This window comes from Scylla paramamosain, chromosome 15, assembly GCF_035594125.1.
Source record: "Scylla paramamosain isolate STU-SP2022 chromosome 15, ASM3559412v1, whole genome shotgun sequence".
Taxonomy (NCBI): domain Eukaryota; kingdom Metazoa; phylum Arthropoda; class Malacostraca; order Decapoda; family Portunidae; genus Scylla; species Scylla paramamosain.
In genome coordinates this window covers 4,103,512-4,123,511 of record NC_087165.1, presented here as the reverse complement: position 1 = coordinate 4,123,511, position 20,000 = coordinate 4,103,512, and the positions used below count along the sequence as shown (strand labels likewise).

The 20,000-nt window shown below is 43.4% G+C and overlaps 1 protein-coding gene across 3 annotated transcripts in view; it reads left to right on the top strand.

The window, feature by feature from the left end:
• LOC135107289 (uncharacterized) overlaps positions 1–20,000 on the top strand; it is a 322,315-nt gene that overhangs the window by 19,620 nt on the left and 282,695 nt on the right. For 2 of the 3 annotated variants that reach the window (XR_010271686.1, XM_064016963.1), the window contains exons 1-2: positions 4,918–5,041; positions 18,289–18,395. Coding sequence is in view for 1 of the 3 variants with exons in the window: in XM_064016963.1 (XP_063873033.1) it covers positions 5,021–5,041; positions 18,289–18,395 (128 nt within the window). In the remaining 2 variants the exon portion in view is untranslated. Of the gene's footprint in view, positions 1–4,917; positions 5,042–18,288; positions 18,396–20,000 lie in introns of those variants that run through there. The other variant, XR_010271687.1, reaches the window with a different exon arrangement.

Genomic DNA, 20,000 nt, shown 5'->3' with positions numbered 1-20,000 from the left:
TCCACGTGTCTGATGTAAATACTGCACGGCTTTTACGTTACGTACAGTGGAGCAGCAGATTACAACACGGTGATGGAGCACGAGGGGGAGAGATTAGACGCAACGAATACTGTGCAGGAAAAGAAAAAAATATATATTGGAACGCCTTTCACACACACACACACACACACACACACACACACACACGGATGTAGTTAAATGCGTAGACAGATAGAAAGATGGATAGATAGACAAATGGACAAACGGATAGGTAGTTAGAAAGACAGACAAACAGATCGATAGATACACACAAAATACACACTTTCTTCCCTTAGTGTACGCATTCCCTCTCCCTCTCCCTCTCCCTCTCCCTCTCTCCATGGGCAGTCACGTCTTTGCTTGTCACTCTTTTCCAATCTACACTTCCAAATATTTTGTTTCTCCCTTCGCAAGTCGTCTATCTATGTCAGCCCTCTGTTTGTCAGCCTGTCGCTCTGTGCTTCGTCAGGTAACCATCTATTGCACGGCTTAAACGTATCTGTCTGTCTGTCTGTCTGTCTGTCTGGTTGCTTGCCTGTCTCTCTGCTGGTTGTAGGTTTGTATGCCTGTTTTTGTTTTTTTTCTTCTTCTTCTTCATTACGTCATTGATTCGTCTCACTTGTGTTTGCCACCTCTCCGTGTTCTGTCCACAAGAATACCGAGGCCGCAGGCAACTAAGTCTGCCGAGATGTGCTGACTTCCGTAACGCGGGGAAAGCTCAGCGAGGAGACGAGGCTGGCGAGGGAAGAGGAGAGCAAATTATCAGACAGTTGTGTTAGCGGGAAATAACAAAGAAGGGGGATATATTAGCGTTAGGAATAATGATAAGAAATGGAATGGTAACTGAGGAAGAGAAAAGAGGAAGAGGAAAAGGAGAAGTAGAAGGAAGAGGAGGAAGAAGAGGAGGAGGAGGAAAGTGTGAGTGTGTTATGTGTTTATCGATTAACGAGGTTTAGTTAGTGTCACCCATTCCCTCCCTTCCCTCCCTTCCCTCCCCCTCCTCAATCACTTCACCTTTCTCTCCCTTCTCCACTCCCCAACCACAACCGTCCTCCTCCTCCTCCTCCTCCTCCTCCTCCTCCTCCTTACGGCAAAGCAAAATGGCACCTTTGCACACACGTTTTCATTATTATTTATTTTTTTTCAGTGCTATTCTGTCGTTGCTTCGTGTTGAGATTGACTTTGTTGTTGGTGCTGTTATTGTTGTTGTTGTTGTTATTGGTAGTGGTGGTGGTGGTTTGAGTTGCTGTCATGTTGCGTGGCAGTCCATTACAACACGCCCTTTGTTATTCCTTATTGATAATGTGTTGCAGATTTTTTCTTTTTCTTTTTTTTTTTTTTTTTTTTTTTTGTCTTTTATTATTGCGGTGAAGATTCTCGAGACACCTGTTTTCTCTTCTCTCTTCCCCCTCCCCGCCATCTCTACACCCTCTCCCCCCCCCGCCCCTGTCTCTCTCTCCATTTCAGATTTCCCTGATGACAAACTTTCACGCCTCTTCACTCATTCACCGCGGCTCTTTCCCTTCCATCCGCCATCCTGCCTTTCACACACACCTCTTGTCGTTTCTCCGCTGTAATGTTGTTAATGCCCCTTGCCTCTTTTATCGTCCTGCGGCTGATCTTCGCCTCTGTGATCTTATTTTGAACTGTGACGGCTTCATTTTTACGCGGCGCTGTGTTTTTTAAGGGAGGTGATCTGTTGATATTGTTCCCGTGTGTGTGTGTGTGTGTGTGTGTGTGTGTGTGTGTGCGTGCTCCAAGTACTGTGCCGTCTGTTCTGGTTACTCTGTGTTCTGCAGGGACGTCGTTCTCTGTAGCACAAATCTAGGCGGACAAAAGAGGCACAGGAGACAAAGAGAGTGAGAGAGTGTGAGGTCGCTAAAACCCCCATGTAAAAAAACAGATAACACATATATAAACTTGAAATATGAAGGAAAGAGAGAAATACGATCAGATTCAGGCAGCTCTAGGCCGAGGGGGAGGTTGAATGGAGGACATGGTGTAGATAGAAAAAGAAGGGAGGAAAGAAAGGGGAGGCGTATAGGGAGAGGGGGATTGTAGAGTCGGGTTCAAACCTATATTTACTCCTCGTCCATCATCACCAGTAGGCCTAAAGCGTCAAGGTAGGCCGGTGGTAATTTGTAGCTGTCCACATTGTCCTGACGCCTCTGCACCTCAGTCTGCCGCTCTCACCTCTCCTCTCTCCTCTCCACCTCCTCTTCCTCTCATCATCCTCCTGTCCCCGGTAGCGTATCCCTTCCTCTTCTCTCCTTTCCTCTGACCTCCTCTTCCTCTCAATATCCTTCTGTCTCCTGTGTTCTTTACCTCCTCACCATTGACACTATATTAAAAATTCTTCATAAACTTGACAGTAACTCCTTAGAATATATTGATGTCACCGCCACCTATTCTATTCTTCTCTCTCTCGGCTCAATTAGTGTCTGCATTCTTATTGTGGTTCTCCCCCCCACTATTCTGAAGCCACTTTGAAAATCCTTCACACTCTTCACACTAACTTTGCCTCAGTTTCTCTCACCTTGACTGCTACCCGTCCCTCTTTTCTCTCCCTCCTTCCTTTCCTCACTTTCCTCCGCTCATCATCGTCATCATCATCATCCTCCTCATGTCCCCTCCAGCAGTTTCCTGAGCATAATCACTTTTTTTTTTTTTATACAAACTTCCTTTAATATCCTTCATTCTAACCTCCCTCATTTTCTCTCACCTTGATTCTCCCTCCAGCTCCCTTTCACTATTTTTCCTCCCCATCCTGTCTTCCTGCCGTCATCCTCCTGCCAGTTTCCCAAAACCTCATCACTATTTTTTTTTTTCTTTCCAGCTACCTTGAAAATCTTCACACTAACCTACCTCAATTTCTCTCACCTTGATTACTACATCTGCCTCTCTCAGCTCTCCTTAACTACCTGACCGAAGAGTCTCCCCCATGCACCTTCTTCTCCTCCTCCTCTTCCTCCTCCGTCTCTCTTATCCTATTTTCTTTCTTCCTCTTTTAACTTTTTTTTTTTTTTCCTTCAGGTTTTATTTACATGTACTTTCCCTCTTCCTCCTCCTTCTCCTCCTCCTTCTCCTCCTCCTTCTCTTCCTTCTCCTCCTCCTCCTCCTCCTCCTCCTCCTTGCGGTTTTGCTCATTTAACCCCTAATGTTCTCTGTATCACTCCCTCTTCGTCTTCATCATCATCATCATCATCATCATCACCATCATCATCATCAGCAGCAGCGGAAGAGGTGGCAGTACATTCGTCATAATGGAAGGTATCATATTGTTCTTATTTTTTTTTCCCCCATCTTTTTATTGTTATGTGTCACGTATTCCTTTTTTTTTCTTTTCTTTTCTCTTCTCTCACTGTAACTTATTCCCACAAATCTTAGTTGCTTCCCGGAAACATTTGCGTGGTATATGAGGCACCGTTTCCTTCACTGCCCGTGCCACGTACAGTATAATGCTGGGTAACACGTTGTCCGTCATTGTGTGTTTGTCACAACGCTATACATATATAACCCCGCCTAAGGATAATGGACGGAATAAATACAAGTAATGGACAGGGAATAAATAAACACTGCCTCCTCGCATACATCACAGGACAAAAAGTGGAAGAAAACGTACAGTATATACATATATTCCATTTTCTTTGACACCTTAGGCCCGTTATTTTCACCCAGTCAATCTGTATATACTCTTCCTCCTCCTCCTCCTCCTTATAGATACACACACCTTACCATACATATAGACCGAATATACATAAAAATTACTACCAACAATACATCACAAGAAAGAAAAAAAAAGTATATATCTAATTTTTGTTGATACCTCAGGTGTTATTTTCACCCAATGAACCTATACTCCTCTTCCTCGGACAATACTTTGCCATACATACCTACACCTAAGGACAATAGAATGAATAAACACAAAGCTTTCCACCAACAATACATCACATGGAAGATATATATATAAAAAAAAAAAAAGGATATATCTCATTTTCTTTGACACCTCAGCCGTTATTTTCACCCAATCAACCTTTATGTACCTCTTCCTTTATCTCGTCCCCCTCCTCCTCCTCCTCCTGTTCCCTTGAGACAATTTACCTTAACCTCTCAGTATAGTCGTCAAATTACAAGACATTTATCACCCTGCTCTGCCTCATCCATCACCACCTCATTCCCTATTCCCCAGCACTTAGGGGATATGGATGGTCGCTTCCGGGGGTGGTAACACTAGCCTCAGACCTCACGTCACGCATGCGCAAGCTGAAGCAACGAGATCGGGTAGGGGGAGGGGAAAGGGGGAAGTGGTGTGAGAAGTCAGTGTTGCCAAGTTTAGGGATATTTCGTGTTTGCTACGGATTTTCAGGATAAACTGAAAGTTGTGTCTCTAGTATAAGGACTGCCACGTATATGTATGTACTGTAGGCCTGATGGTTGGCGTTTTGCATCTTTTCTTGTTTTCTAATGCTCATGTGTACGTATGTTTAGTGTGTTCTTTATGGGTTAATTAATTGTTGAAAATTGCGTGTGTAGCATGCTTGGCTTAAAATTATGAAAAATTAATTATGATTTGCAGCTTCCCTTAATTCTTTTTTTTATGTTCTTATGTTTACTATGTTTGTTCGTAATGGGTTTATTTAACGTTAAAAAATACGTGTTTAACTTTGACAAGCATTTGTGTATTCATATAAGAAAAATAATTGTAACCTACATAAAATGGGTTGCATCTACTTATGTTTCATTGTCCAGTACCTAGATAATGATTGTTTCAGTACCTAGATAATGAAGGCACGGCAGCTGGCTTACATGAAAAAAAAAATAAATAATTATGATCTACGGAAAATGTTAAGTCTAGAGATATTTCGGTGACCAAACCTAAACACTGAAAGCCCCCAGCTGGCAACACTGGCGGGTAGTGGTTCTGTATTCCTTGTGCTAGCGTTAGTGATATCCAGTGCCGCTCTGACTTTTTGGCCACTGTGTCCCCGCAAGGTGATGATTTATGTCCTGCCCTGATTACCCGGTGAGTTAAGGTTGTGCTGGTGCGGGGAGAGGGTGGGGCGAGTCTGAAGCAGCAGGAGAGGGTGGGCTGGAATTCTTAAGCGTGGTGGGTGGTGGTGGTGGGTGCATGACCGGGTGTGCTGTCAGGAACTGATTGGTGGCATGTAGGCTTGGGTTGGTTGCGTGGCTTGGCTTGGCTTGGCTTGGCTCGGTAGGTTATGTCAGGTTTTGGGTCATTAGGTTGGGATAGGTTAGGTTTGGAGTCGTTAGGATGGGTAATAGGTTAGGTTTGGGTCGTTAGGTTGGGTTAGGTTAGGTTTTGGGTCATTAGGTTGGGTTAGGTTAGGTTTCGTGAAGTTGTGGTGGTGTCACGTGATGTGTGTTTCATCTGGTGCCCGTAGTTGTGTTGCTTGTTTGGGTGATTTCAAAACTCCATTTACGTAATTATGGACACTCTTGTGCTGTCCTTTTAAGACGCTGGCTCCTTGAGTGGGTCTTTTTTTTCCTTCCATCTTTGTCGCCCTTTTCTGAGCCATGGTTGACATGATATTGAGGAATGGCGAGAGGTGGTTTGATAGTTATCTCCCAACCCTATTCTTATTCTTTTCCTGACTTTTGGTATTTCTAGATGCTTGTAAGCTTTTCTTTCTTCCAGTAATTAGTTTGGTTACTTGAGATGCCAGCTGAGAGACGCTCATAACAAATGGCGTGAGGTGAGTGTGGGTGGATGGAAGGAGGGAGGAAGGGAGGGGGGAGAAGAGTGGAGCGAGGAGACTTGATTGCCAGTTGTTTTTCTTTTTTCTCTTTCCGTATCGTGGACATAGAGTGTGTGTGTGTGTGTGTGTGTGTGTGTGTGTGTGTGTGTGTGTGTGTGTGTGTGCAACGTTTAGATTATTTTTAAATTATCAGTATCAAAATAAGCGCGAAAAACTATTGAAATATGGGAACAGTTCCATTACATTATCCGAACACTCTCAATCAACATAGATTTACTCCAGTTCATTGTTTTGCTATACCAAGTTTTAAGTTTCACTAACTTACTAACTTCATTTTTTTTTCTCCCGGAGTTTATCAATAGCTACAGAAAAAAAAGTGTTCCTGCAAAAGACTAAATAAACTAAGGAAGTTAGTGAACGAAAAAAAAATTTGTGGTGTTCATACAGGGACCACCACGTGTAGGCCTAGTGGCTTCTTGCAGCTTTCCTTATTTCTATACGTTCTTATGTTCTAATTGATTATATCTAAGACACCGCAGTGGGGAGAAAAGACTTAGAAGACCGTCATTCCTGAAGTGTCATGCTACTCTTTCCCTACCCCGGCCAAAAAAAAAAAAAAAAAAAAACGTGGAGGGCAGGGAAGACAACGGAAGAGGTAGAACGTTGCAGAGATTACCAACAGTGGGAAGGAATGAGAGGAATTACCGGGATAACTGGTTCAAATTCGCCCCAGTAACGTAGTATTGCCAGACAAGAGTGTGAAAAATGGGATGGTTTTGGTGATGGATTTTAGTGATGGTGGTGGATGACAGCGACCCCTGGTGGTGGTGGAGTGTACTTGTGGCTTGACTGGTCGATTGCGTGACATGGTTCTGGGAGGGGCGGAGGGGGTGGAGTGGTAGAATGGTGAAGGGGAAGGCAGGGTACTCAGCCTGTTGGTGGAGTCAGGTTGGAATGCGAAGATATGAAACATTTTTTTCATAGTGGCCAGAATACAAGGGAGAAAAGTGTAAGACTGCAGCAGCCATTTAAAGAATATGAAGAGGACATTACTGGGACATACCTGTTTGAAAATAAATATACTGAGGAAACGAAGAGAACAGTGCATGAATTTTAGGTAATAAGAAAAAGAAAAGAGAAGGGAGAAAACAGAAGACCTAGGCATTGAGAAGGGACGCATCTAGGAATGCCGTTTGAAAGCTAACATTCCTGACCAACTCATCTGAGCTTGGTCGAGGTAGCAATAGTTGTGGTTGCTGCGCTAACCCTGATGACTCCCTAGTATTTCTTCACGCTTCACTGTCTGTTCACTTAACACGCTTCAGTGGATATTACTGTTGCTTTTCATGATTCCAGTGATAGTTTAATAAGGTTCCTGCATCATTAGTAGTGAAAACCATCCTGAAAACCACACGGATCAGCTCTGTGGCTCTCGAGGGAGTGAGGGTGGGATGTGTCACGTGTCCATGGTTAGGTTGATGTTCTTATGGATGGTAAGTACGAGATTACATTAGAAAGCTTGCATTAAGTTGCAGACAAGATACCGGGTAAGGGAAGACAGGTAAAGAACGGTACGAAATGATGATAATGACGGAGTTGATGATGGTGATGTACTACGTGAGAAACAGGAAGTTAGATTACATTAGATAGATTATATTATAGATACGGTACCGGAAAATACGGTAAGGGAAAGTAAAAAAGAAGAACGTGAGGAAATGATGATGGTGATAATGAGGATGGTATACAAAAGTGGTTTCGCAGTCTGTGTTTTTGTTTATTAATCTTTCATATCTATTAATACGTTAACTCGTGTGTAATATTGTTTTTTTTCTCTCTCTCATTAATACTGTCCTGTTACTGAATGAATGTGAGACTTGGTAATACTGTGTTAGGATTATAGCGGTGGTGGTGACAGTGGTGGTGGTAGCAGTGGTGGTGGAAGTAGTATAAGAATGATAGAAATGATAGTGGTCGTGGTGGTGGTGGTGGTGGTGGTGTACTGTTTTCAAAAAGTATCGTAGTAGCTTTTTTTTTCTTTTTTCTCTCTGTTTCAAGAGTTTGGCGGGAACTAAATTGTGCATATTTTGAAACTCTTTAACTATATATTTTTTAGAAAGGACTGATGTAGCGGGCTTTTCTATGGCTTATTTGTAACTCTTGACTGTTCTCTTTTCTTCATTTACACACACACACACACACACACACACACACACACACACACACACACACACACACACACACACACACACACACACACACACACACACACACACACGTTTAACAAGTTCACGTGGTGCAACAAGTGGTGTTCCAAAAGAAATAATTGAAGACTGTTCACTGTACATTTCCTTCGCACCCCCTGCCCTCTTCCCCAGCGCTCACCTTCCTCCCTTATCCTGACCACTGACCACAGAGGAAAGGAAGTAATGAAGAAGGCGCTGTAGGGTCTGTACATAATATTTTCTAAGCTTCTTTCCCCCTCTCCATGTACTCCTATTTCTCTTCCTGTATTCCCCTTCTTCCCCTTTCCTCATCCCTACCACCACACACACACACACACACACACACACACACACACACACACACACACACACACACACACACACACACACACACACACACACACACACACACACACACACACACACACACTCGATGTTTCTTAAAGTAGTAGTTATAGTAGTAAGAGAAGGAGTAGTAGTAGTAACACCTACCTACGCACTCAATAGCAGCACCGAGACAGTAACACCAACACTGGCTAAGAACGCCCAGCCACAGTCACTCACACACACAACCAAGTACAGAGGAAGGGAGGAAGGAAACAGGGAGAGGTGGACTGCTGGTGAGGGTCGTGGGGTGAGAGAGAGCGGGGAAGGGAGAGAGAGAGAGAGAGAGAGAGAGAGAGAGAGAGAGAGAGAGAGAGAGAGAGTGAGAGGCGGGGAGGGCATCGGCGAGCGTGATTGAAGGGTTAAGGTGACAGGCAGGTGCGCTGTCACCCAGGTGAAGGAAGGTAATTGTTATAACCCTGCCGCCGCGACTGTATAGGTGAGTTGTGGCCGCTGGGATTACACTAAAGAGGGCGTATGTCACCATTAGCGTACGGCTGTGGCAGTGTCCCGGCGGTGGTGATTGTGGTGATCGTGTTCATTGTGGTGGTGGTGACTTTATTTGTGTTCGGGGTGGGGGGGGGGTGAGATATTATTCCTGATTATTTGTGGTGGTAAGTGGTGGTTGGTGGTAATTGATTGTAAGTGGTGGAGGTGTTGATGGCACTGGTGGTGGTGGTGATGGTGGTGGTAGGACTATATAGGAGGGAGGGTGTAAGTACGTAGGTGAAGATGTGTACACAAGTAATAATAGCAGTGTACTGTAGTAGGGAGGTGGTAATGGTAGTAGTGGTGGTGGTGGTGGTGGTGCGTGGGGTTCCTATCACTCTCGTAGTAGCAGTGGGAGTCACGGTAATAAGTAAGTCGTGTTTACCTGCCTGACGTGACGGTTCCCTGAAGTGTTAAATAAAAGAAAAATGCCTCGGTGATGAATTGAAACGAGTCTGTGTTGAAAGTGATTTGCTGTGGTTCCTTGGGTACGTTGTGTTTGGCAGTGGTTGCTTAAATAGTAGTAGTAGTAGTAGTAGTAGCAGTAGTAGTAGTAGTAGTAGTAGTAGTAGTAGTAGTAGTAGAAGTAGTGGTAGTAGTAGTTGTTGTTGTTGTTGTAGTACTTGTTATCGCTTTCTCCACAATCTCCCTTCCTCTTTTCCCTTCTTCCCTCTCTATCTCAGTTTCTTCCTCTTCCCTCTCCTATCCCTCTCTTCTCTTCTTCCTTACGCCTTCCCTCTCTTCTCCATCTTTTCTCTTCTCTATTTCTTCCGTTCCCTATTTTCGTCTTTTCTCTCCTTCTCTACTTCTTCCCCTTCCTCTCCTCTTCCTCTTTTTTCTCCTTCGCCCAACCTCCTCCCCATCCCTCTCCTCTCCTACTTTTCTCTACTTCATCCCTCATCTCTCCACCTCCCTTCCCTCTCCTCTCCCTCTTTTCTGTGCTTACCAATCCCTCACTTTCCTCTCCCCACCCCTTCCCCTTTCTCTCCCCCAAACACTCCCCACAATTACACCACCCAGTAACTAAAAGCCTCCCAAACTTCCCCATCCTCCTCTTCACCAGTTCCCAGTTAATTTCCAGTTCCTGCTTCTGTCCATCCTCCTGTCTGTCTGTCTGTCTGTCTGTCTGTTTGTCTGTCTGTGTCTCTTCTGTAGTTTAGCAGTAAATGGTCTGACTATGTGTAGGCTGAAACTTACACTCTTGAATAAATAGTTTCTACTTTAATTTGTAAGTAATTCTCGTCTATTCCTTGTTTTGTCTTCATTCTCGAGATATGCTCCCTCCTCCTCCTCCTACCGCCCACCCTCCTCTGCCCCTCTTCGCCCCGCCCCACGCCGCCACTCAGCACGTCCGCGCCGCCCCCACAGTCTCCGTCACCTTCCCCCCTTCAGGAAACCACTGACGAGGCGCCAATTTTCCTCTTGAATCCTGTACCTCACTTTAATGTAAACAGAGTCACGAGTGGTGGAAGAAGAGGAAGAGGAGGAGGTGAAGGAACGGAAGTGAATACAGAGGAAGAGGAAGAAATAGACGGATAGAAGAGGGAGAAGAGATAGTAGTATGTAATGAAGGAAGTAGAGGAAAAGTACAGGGAAGAAGTAAAGAAGGGTGAGGAGGAGGAAAGGAGGTTAATTCAAGGGAAGAGGAAGACCAAGAAATGCAGGTGAGGGGAGATAGTGGTAGGTGATGATGAAGGTAGAGAAGCAAAAGTGGAGGGGAAGGAAGAGGAGGAGAAAATGAGTACAGGGGAAGAAGAAGAAATGGAGGAATACTAAGGGGAGGAGGAGATAGTAGGAGATGACGAAGGAAATAGAGAAGGAAAGGGAGAGAGGGAAATAGGAGGAGGAGGAGGAGGAAGAGGAGGAGGAGGATTAATGTTTGTCATGTTTTTTTTTTTTTTTGCATATACATAAATTATGAAGATATTTGTTTCCACACACACACACACACACACACACACACACACACACACACACACACACACACACACACACACACACACACACACACACACACACACACACACACACACACACACACACACACACACCAATTAATTACTAAACCTCAAATTTCAGTGAACAAGGTCTCTCTCTCTCTCTCTCTCTCTCTCTCTCTCTCTCTCTCTCTCTCTCTCTCTCTCTCTCTCTCTCTCTCTCTCTCTCTCTCTCTCTGTCGACACAAGATCACGTGAGGCCGCCTTATTACCAATCTCTCTCCTTCCTTCCTTCCTTTCCTCCACCAATCCTCTCCTCCTCCCCACCATCCACCTCCCCTTCATCCTCCCCCCGTCAGGTGTCAGGGAGGTAAGTGTGTGGATAAACAGGACGGAGGTGTGAGGTGTGAACGCTTCGCCTGAGTCTAATTGCTGTGGCGGAAAGTAGAGAGAATTACAGGTGTGTTGGTGAAGGAAGGGAGGAAGGAGGAAGGAGGTACAAGAAGAAAAAAAAAAGACAGTAGGATGGAAAGATGTGTGATTGGGGATTGGGGGGGGAGAGGGTGAGGGTGAGAGCGGAAGGGAAGGGAAAGGAGAGGGAAAGATAATAACTCAATAGGCCTATGTATGTATATAATGTTTCCGTGATTATTTCGTCTTCTTTCTTTGGTGGTGGTGGTGGTGGTGGTGGTGGTGGTGGTTGTTGTTGTTGTTGTTGTTGTTGTTGTTGTTGTTGTTGTTGATATGGTGGTGTAGAAATTAACCTGTGTTTCTACTACTACTACTACTACTACTACTACTACTACTACTACTACTACTACTACTACTACTACTACTACTACTACCACCACCATCACCACTACTATTCTTCTTCTTCTTCTTCTTCTTCTTTCTTCTTCTTCTTCTTCTTCTTCTTCTTCTTGTTCTTCTTGTTCTTCTTGTTGTTGTTGTTGTTGTTGTTGTTGTTGTTGTTGTTGTTGTTGTTGTTGTTGTTGTTTGTTGTTGTTGTTCTTCTTCTTCTTCTTCTTCTTCTTCTTCTTCTTCTTCTTCTTCTTCTTCTTCTTCTTCTTCTTCTTCTTCTTCTTCTTCTTCTTCTTCTTCTTCTTCTTCTTCTTCTTCTTCTTCTTTCTTCTTCTTCTTCTTCTTCTTCTTCTTCTTCTTCTTCTTCTTCTTCTTCTTCTTCTTCTTCTTCTTCTTCTTCTTCTTCTTCTTCTTCTTCTTCTTCTTCTTCTTCTTCTTCTTCTTCTTCTTCTTCTTCTGAGGACTATAAAGCAATCACAAGGGAAAGGGAATGAAGGTGTGAGGGAATGTTTGTTTTTTTGCTTCGGTTTTTTTAGTGTGTCACGATTTTATGGAAGGAGAAGGAAAGGTGGAAGAAGAAAGGAAGAAGGGAGGGGAGGGAGGAAGGAAGAAGGAAGGAGGAGGAGGAGGAGAAGGAAAAGGAAGAAGAGGAATATGAAGTAGAAAGAGGAAGAAAGGAAAGAATGAGGAAGAGAAGGTAGTCTCTCTCTCTCTCTCTCTCTCTCTCTCTCTCTCTCTCTCTCTCTCTCTCTCTCTCTCTCTCTCTCTCTCTCTCTCTCTCTCTCTCTCTCTCTCTCTCTCTCTCTCTCTCTCTCTCTCTCTCTCTCTCTCTCTCTCTCTAATAACCTAAAGGGCCAACAAGTCTGCTACGGTTTGTTCTTTTTGTGCACCTTTTCTATCCTCCTCCTCCTCCTCCTCCTCCTCCTCCTCCTCCTCCTCCTCCTCCTCCTCCTCCTCCTCCTCCAAATTTTCCAATCAGCACGTCGGTAAACACACCGGTGGAACAGAACATCCGTATCCGTTGTCTGTCCGTCCCTCGCTGACCTCATCAAGGGAAGGGGCGGCGTGGTGCGGGAGGGAGGGAGGGCGCGGAGGGGGAGGGGAAGGGGGAGGGGAAGTCTGTGATTGCTTGAGGAATAGTAATGTTTTGTGGTGGTTGTGGTGGTGGTGGTGTGGGAGGAGAGGTATTAGTAGTGACTGTAGTGGGGTAATAATTGTTGTAGTGTAGTGGTTGTAGTAGTGGTGAGTTTACGAGTGTGTGGGTGGTGCGTGCTGGATTGTGGTAGGGATGAATGAAATGTACATACGTGGGAATATATAGGAAGAAATATACACAGGAATACATATGAGGGACGGAGAGTTCAATACTTGTTGGGCTGTAACGAAAGTATCTGCTGAAAGATTACTCTGGATTTATTAGTATACATATACCTCAGCTTTAGTCCTTTGTGTTTTTTTTTTTTTTTCGAGATTATCGTCTTCCTCATGCACCTCTCAAAATTTAACCTGGTGATACAGAAATGCTTCATAGTCACAGGAGAGGCAGGCTGTAGGCGTGAATGAATTGTGTGAGGATAATCATAATTTACTTTAACCAAAATTTAGAGGTTAAAAACCACACTTTATTGACTTCGAATGAACCTTTCAATATTTTCTTATACTTTTTTTTTTATTTCTGAATAAAAAAAAAAAATGCTGTTCTTTTTTTCAGGTTCGGAAATTAAGAAAATCATGAAAAAAAAAAAACAAAAACAAAAAAACAATAGAGAAACATTCCTTAGGCAAGATAAAAAACAACATGTGGGTGTCAAAGGTCATTTTGACATCACAGCAACGGCGTGTAGATAATATTTCACTTAAGGCAAAACTGACAGTTAAAAACCACAGTATCTTGATTCATATCAACTTATTACTTGAATAACTATTTTTTTTTCAACTCAATAGTTTTGAAAGAGTTCTTTTATCTTTTCCTAATCCGGACCTTAAAAAAAAAAGTGAAAATTTCTTGATATAAAAAAGTTTACATGTTAATATAAAAATGTTCCTTAATTAACAGAGAGACCTTGCGGGCGTGAAGGAGTCCGCACATTACAGAAGTGGCGTGAGGATAACCATGATTCACTTCAAACAAAATTTACAGAATAAAAAAAAAAAAATCACTGTTATTGATTTGTATGAACTTTTAAACTAATATATCCTCTTATTTCCTCGTTTTAAGAGATGAAGACGCATGTTGAAAGAATAGTTATTGGGATTACGACAACAAGATAACCTGTACAATAGATTCCAGGATGTATTAGTGAGGCGAGAACGTTACAGGAGACAGTCAAGGAGGGAAGGGCAAGTGGCCGTGGCGGGAAGGTTGTGGTGTGGCTGTGATGGTGATGAGGGTGGCGGGGAATCATTTTGTGTGGTTGAGGTGGCGGGAGGAAGGAGGATAGTTTGCGGTGGTGAGGGTTTTGCTTGAGAGGAATGGGGCTATTGTGGCGGGGAAGACGTGAGGGAAGAGATGGATGGTGGGAGGTGAAGTGGATGAAGGAAACCGCGCAATATCAAACTGAGGAAAGTGGATTGGGGAGTGGAGGAATATGAGGGTGGAGATTGATGAGGGAGAGAAGCGATAGAACAAAGAAGATAGGAGGTAAAGGAAGGGAGGGGAGAGAGGGTGAGGTGGTAACGTGGGAACCGAAGAGGAGAATACGAAATCGAGGAAGGAGAGATTGAAGGAAAGGAAGAAAAAGGAGACGAAGCAAGGGAAGAAGAGGGGGGATGTGGTGCGAAAGAAATAAGGAAGAAGGAGAGAAGAGATCAAGAAAGGAATAGTGAAGCGAATTGAAGGATAGAGAAGATAGAGGAGGAATAGAAGAGACGTAGGAAGTGAGGGAGGGGGAAATACTGAAACGGAAAATGAAGAAGAGGGACAGAAGAGGAAACGAATAAACGAAAGAACCGAGATAACAGTGAAGTGGAAGAAGAGATCAATAAAGAAGATAGTAATCAGACAGAACAACGGGGATAGGAAAGAATGAAGGAAAGAACGCCAGAAAAGAACGGAGGAAACAAAGAAGAGAATAAATAATACGAAGACAAGAGAAGAAGTGTGCAGGATTGAAAAATAGATAAAGGAAAGGAGGAAAAACGTGCGGCGTGGAATGGGAGAGAAAATCGGAGAAAGGAGCAAGGTGGAGGGAAAAAAAAAAATAGAAAAGATGAAACAGAAGCCAGATCTAATTTCACTTCAACAAGATTGCAAAACGTGTTCATGATTGTCTCTTTCTGCAGATGTGTGTTTTTGCAGAGAGAGAGAGAGAGAGAGAGAGAGAGAGAGAGAGAGAGAGAGAGAGAGAGAGAGAGGAGAGAGAGAGAGAGACAGCAAGTCACTTCCTCTATACATCTGACCACTTACATTATAACTTTTACCTGTGCTTGCCCTTTACAGGTGTTGCGTCATATGTTTACATTGTGAAGTATTGCGTCATTGCCTTGTTCATCCTGGCGGTCGTCACGTGTCGTTGTTCATCCTGTACTTCCCCACGTTTCCATTTCCCGCCAGCTCTTCATATTATTACACCAGTCAGTCATCCCACGCATTAGCTTACGTAGTTCATCCTGTTATATTCCCTAGTTCATCCTGCTTTTCACATGTCCTTTTTATCACACGTTCGTTCTGACGATTGCGCTATCTCATTCATCCTAGAAACGGCAGTCTTGTTCATCCTGGCGTTTGCTTTTGTCTCTTTCATCCAAGAGTTCACACTACGTGCCGAGATCATCCTGGAGATTACATTTCCTTGTTTATCCTATCATTTACCTCACCTCGTTCATCCTAGAAATCATCATATTTCCATTACAGCGTTCATCCTAATAAGTTTACGTTACCTAGATCATCCTGAAGATTACATTACCTTGTTCATCCTGTCATTTACCTCACCTCGCCCATCCTAGAAATCACACTACTTAGTTCATCCTATTCCTATTACGTCGTTCATCCTGCCGTGTATACATGGCCCCCCTCTTCGTGCTGGGCTTCTTAAGGGCGAAAGATCCCCACTCCATTTCCATTGTTTATCACTTTATTGAGGCGAAGGGACGGGTGGGTGAGGGTAATGGTGGTTGTTGTAGCGGTATGGGGGGAAGTGAAGGAGGGAGAGGAGGGAGTAATGGGGTTGTGGGGGTGGTTAAGTTAGGGAGGGGGATAATTTTGGCTAGTAATCGTTATAGTTATAGTGGTGGTGGTGGTGGTGATGGTAGTGACACTGAAAAGAGTGGTGTTATTTTTTTTGTTATTTGTTATTGTTTATTTATTTATTTATTTATTTATTTATTTATTTATTTATTTATTTGTTTGTTTATTATAAGAAGGATGGTGTGGATGGTTATTAGTTTCAAGGGGTCTGTATGAGGGTGAGAGGGAAGGAAGGAAGGAAGGAGATGGAAAACGGAATGAATACATAGATAGAAGAGATGGGATAGGGCAAGGAATGTTAACTTAACGTAGGAAGGACAAGAAAAAGTGAGGAAAATCATATGATGGGAGAGAGAGAGAGAGAGAGAGAGAGAGAGAGAGAGAGAGAGAGAGAGAGAGAGAGAGAGAGAGAGAGAGAGAGAGAGAGAGAGAGAAACAAAAAGAACGAGACAGAGAAAATAAAGAACGGAAAAGAAAAGGAAACGGGAAGGAGGGAGAGGAAAATAAAGAAAAGGAAAGGAAAGGAGAGGAGAACGACAAGAGTACAGGGAAAAGAAGTACCTAAGGGGAAGAGGAAGGGGAAATGAAGGGAGAGGAAAGGACAGCAGGCAGTGTGAGCATTGTGGGTACCTCAGTACAGCGTGCAGGCAGGAGGCGGCGCAGCCCAGCCTGTCTCCACCCCTGGGTTTTTGTCGCTGGATTTACGAGTGATTCTGTGTGTCTGTCCGTCTGTCCGTCTCTGCCTGGATGGGTGGCGGGGGAGTGGTGAGAGAGAGAGAGAGAGAGAGAGAGAGAGAGAGAGAGAGAGAGAGAGAGAGAGAGAGAGAGAGAGAGAGAGAGAGAGAGAGAGAGAGAGAGAGAGAGAGAGAGAGAGAGAGAGAGAGAGAGAGACCGACCATAAGCACGTCCGCTCTTGCACATAACACACACACACACACACACACACACACGAAAGACTATCTCCTTTTTATCTCATTCTCGTGGAATTTGTGATGGGTTTTCCTCCTCCTCCTCCTCCTCCTCCTCCTCCTCCTCCTCCTCCTCCATTTTCATATATTTGAGTGACCCTAAGAGTTCTTCAGCATCCCCACACTTATCTGTAGGCCTCTCAGCTCCTCGTCTGTTCATTAGCCACCCAGCGCTCCTCCTTCCCACTGCAAGCCATCACATCAAGTCCTTCTCTTCCTTCCTGCCCGGCTTCTTCTTTCTCTTTGCGTTGTAACTCTTCTCTTCATTTGGTTTATTATTTTTTTATCTTATTGTACTCGATTGGAAGGAAGGGAGAAGGGAAGAAGAGACAGGAGTGAAAAATTGGAAAGTGAAAAAAGGAAATATATAAAGAAAAGAGGATAAAGCGAAAGAAAAAAGGTGAGGAACAAAAGGGAAATGGAAAGAACGGCGGGAAAAGAAAATTTGAGAAGTGAAAGAACGAAAGAAAAAGAAAAATTGAAAATAAAAGAAAAAAGAAAGGAAAAGGGAAGAAGTACAGAAAATAAAAAAAAAGAAAAAGAAACAAAGAAAACGGATAAGGAAGGATGAAAAGAACGGAAGAAAAAAAAGGCAAGAAAGAAATTAAGGAAAAGGCAAGAAGGAAAGAAAGAAAAAAATGGAAAGAAATAAAGAAAAATTGAAAAAAAAACAAGGAAAGCAAATTCAACTTCTTTACCTTAATGTTAGTGTTAGTTGTTGTTGTTATTATTATTATTATTATTATTATTATTATTATTATTATTATTATTATTATTATTATTATTATTATTATTGTTATTGTGTTAGATTTTCCTCGTCCTCTTCCTCCTCTCTGCCTGGCCTGTGTCAATCTGTCACTCTGCCAAATAACACTGCTGTCTCCTGCTCGTTAGTTACCAAACCACCGCAGCTTTCCCCAACCTCTGTCTACCCTCACTGCCTCCCCCTCTACCTCCCAATACCTCCACTGCCTTCCCCAATCTTTCCTCTCCCCTCTGCTCCCCCTCACCCCACACCATCGCTAACCAACCCTCGCTTCCCCTTACACTATAGTCTAATCCTTACCTCCTCCCTTGCCTCCCCTCACTTCCCCCTCTCCCCTTCCCATCTCCCCCCTCTCCCCTCCCCCCAAAGTTGCACAAGCGGAAGTGTGACACGTGACTGACGGAGTTGTATCATATCACCAGGAGTACACACACACACACACACACACACACACACACACACACACACACACACACACACACACACACACACACACACACACACACACACATACGTACAAAAAAGCTTTAGAATTTATCACATATTGTACTCATGATGTATTTGATGTATTTTCGTCCACATTTCTCTCTCTCTCTCTCTCTCTCTCTCTCTCTCTCTCTCTCTCTCTCTCTCTCTCTCTCTCTCTCTCTCTCTCTCTCTCTCTCTCTCTCTCTCTCTCTCTCTCTCTCTCTCTGTGTGTGTGTGTGTGTGTGTGTGTGTGTGTGTGTGTGTGTGTGTGTGTGTGTGTGTGTGTGTGTGTGTGTGTGTGTGTGTGTGTGTGTACATATATTATTTTTCAGAGACGGTGGGTGCCATGTGTGTACGTACTCCAGTATTTTGTGTACGTGTGCGTGGCCGTGTGCGTGGTTCCGGTCGTCTGTGTGCACGTTACCACCTCTATCGTTTAGTAAGTACAGAATTATTATTATTATTATTATTATTATTATTATTATTATTATTATTATTATTATTGTTATTATTATTATTATTATTATTATTATTATTATTATTATTATTATTATTATTATTTCTGCATCCTTACTATTCCTCTTTCTCCTCCTCCTTGCTGCTACTACTACTACTACTACTACTACTACTACTACTACTACTACTACTACTACTACTACTACTACTACTACTACTACTACTACTACTACTACTACTACTATCCCCAGATTTATTTCCTCTATTGAAATATTCGTTAAGGGAATATTTAAGGTACAATATTTAAGGTACTACTACTACTACTACTGCTACTACTACTACTACTACTACTACTACTACTACTTATCTTTTTGGAATTGTAGTTGAGAGGAAAGTAAAGTGAACTACCACTACTACTACCACCACCACCACCACTACTACTATTACATCACCAGCGCCACTGCACCCATTACAACATTCTTAGCGAGAGAAAGAAAAAAAAGTAAAAAAAAAAAAAAAAAATAGACGTGTACTACTAGAATTTTGTATCCCCAGATTTATTGCCTCTATTGAAATATTCGTTAAGGGAATATTTAAGGTACAATATTCACTTCTCTCCCCCTTTCCTCGGTAATTCTCTTATTATCCCGCCCTTAGTGATGTAATAGCCGGCCGTGATTCAAGCCCTTATACACTGATACACTATTTATAAGTAATTCGCAAACAGCTCGATCGGGGGAGAGAGGGAGAGAGAGAAGAGGAGAGAGAGTGGGTGTGGAGGGAGGGAGAGGGACAGGAGGAGGAGGAGTAAAGGGTTGGAAAAAAAGTGTTACTCTAATAACATAACCGATTCGCGTGTATTTATAGATAATATACAATTTTCCGCTTTGAAATGTTGTATGTTGTGCGTAAACGTTGTGCTGGATGTTTATAGCTGTGTAATTCAGTGCGAAAATACGTGGTGAGGTGACCAGCGGTGCCTGCATTCGATGGGTGGGTGTGTGGGTGTGTGGGTGGGTGGGTGGGTGGGTCTCCTCCTGTCCTGTCCTTGTTTCTTTGTTGTTGGGTAATGTGTTTTGTCTGGCGTGTCATTGCGCTTCGTGTTTTTCTTTCTTTTTTTTTCCTGATTTTTTTTTTTTTTAAGCGTATAACTAATCTAGCTAATTTAAAGTGTAGTTTTCGTCTCTCTCTCTCTCTCTCTCTCTCTCTCTCTCTCTCTCTCTCTCTCTCTCTCTCTCTCTCTCTCTCTCTCTCTCTCTCTCTCTCTCTCTCTCTCTCTCTCTCTCTCTCTCTCTCTCTCTCTCTCTCTGTAACCACCCATACACAACACACACTAACCCCTAACAGGCACATCCTTTCCTTCCCTTTTTCCTCCCCTCGCTACAGACACTCATTTCCTCCTCCACTTTCCCCTTTTCCCCTCTATTATTTTCCCTCACCGGCCTCTTCCTCCCTCCTTTCCCCTGAGACATTCCCTCTTCCCCTCTTTCGGTACTTCCCTCTCGTCCCATACAACTTCTTTCCCCTCCTCCTCCTCTTCCTTCTCCTCCTCCTTTTCCTCCTTCACCCCCTTCGTCGGGAAATTAAT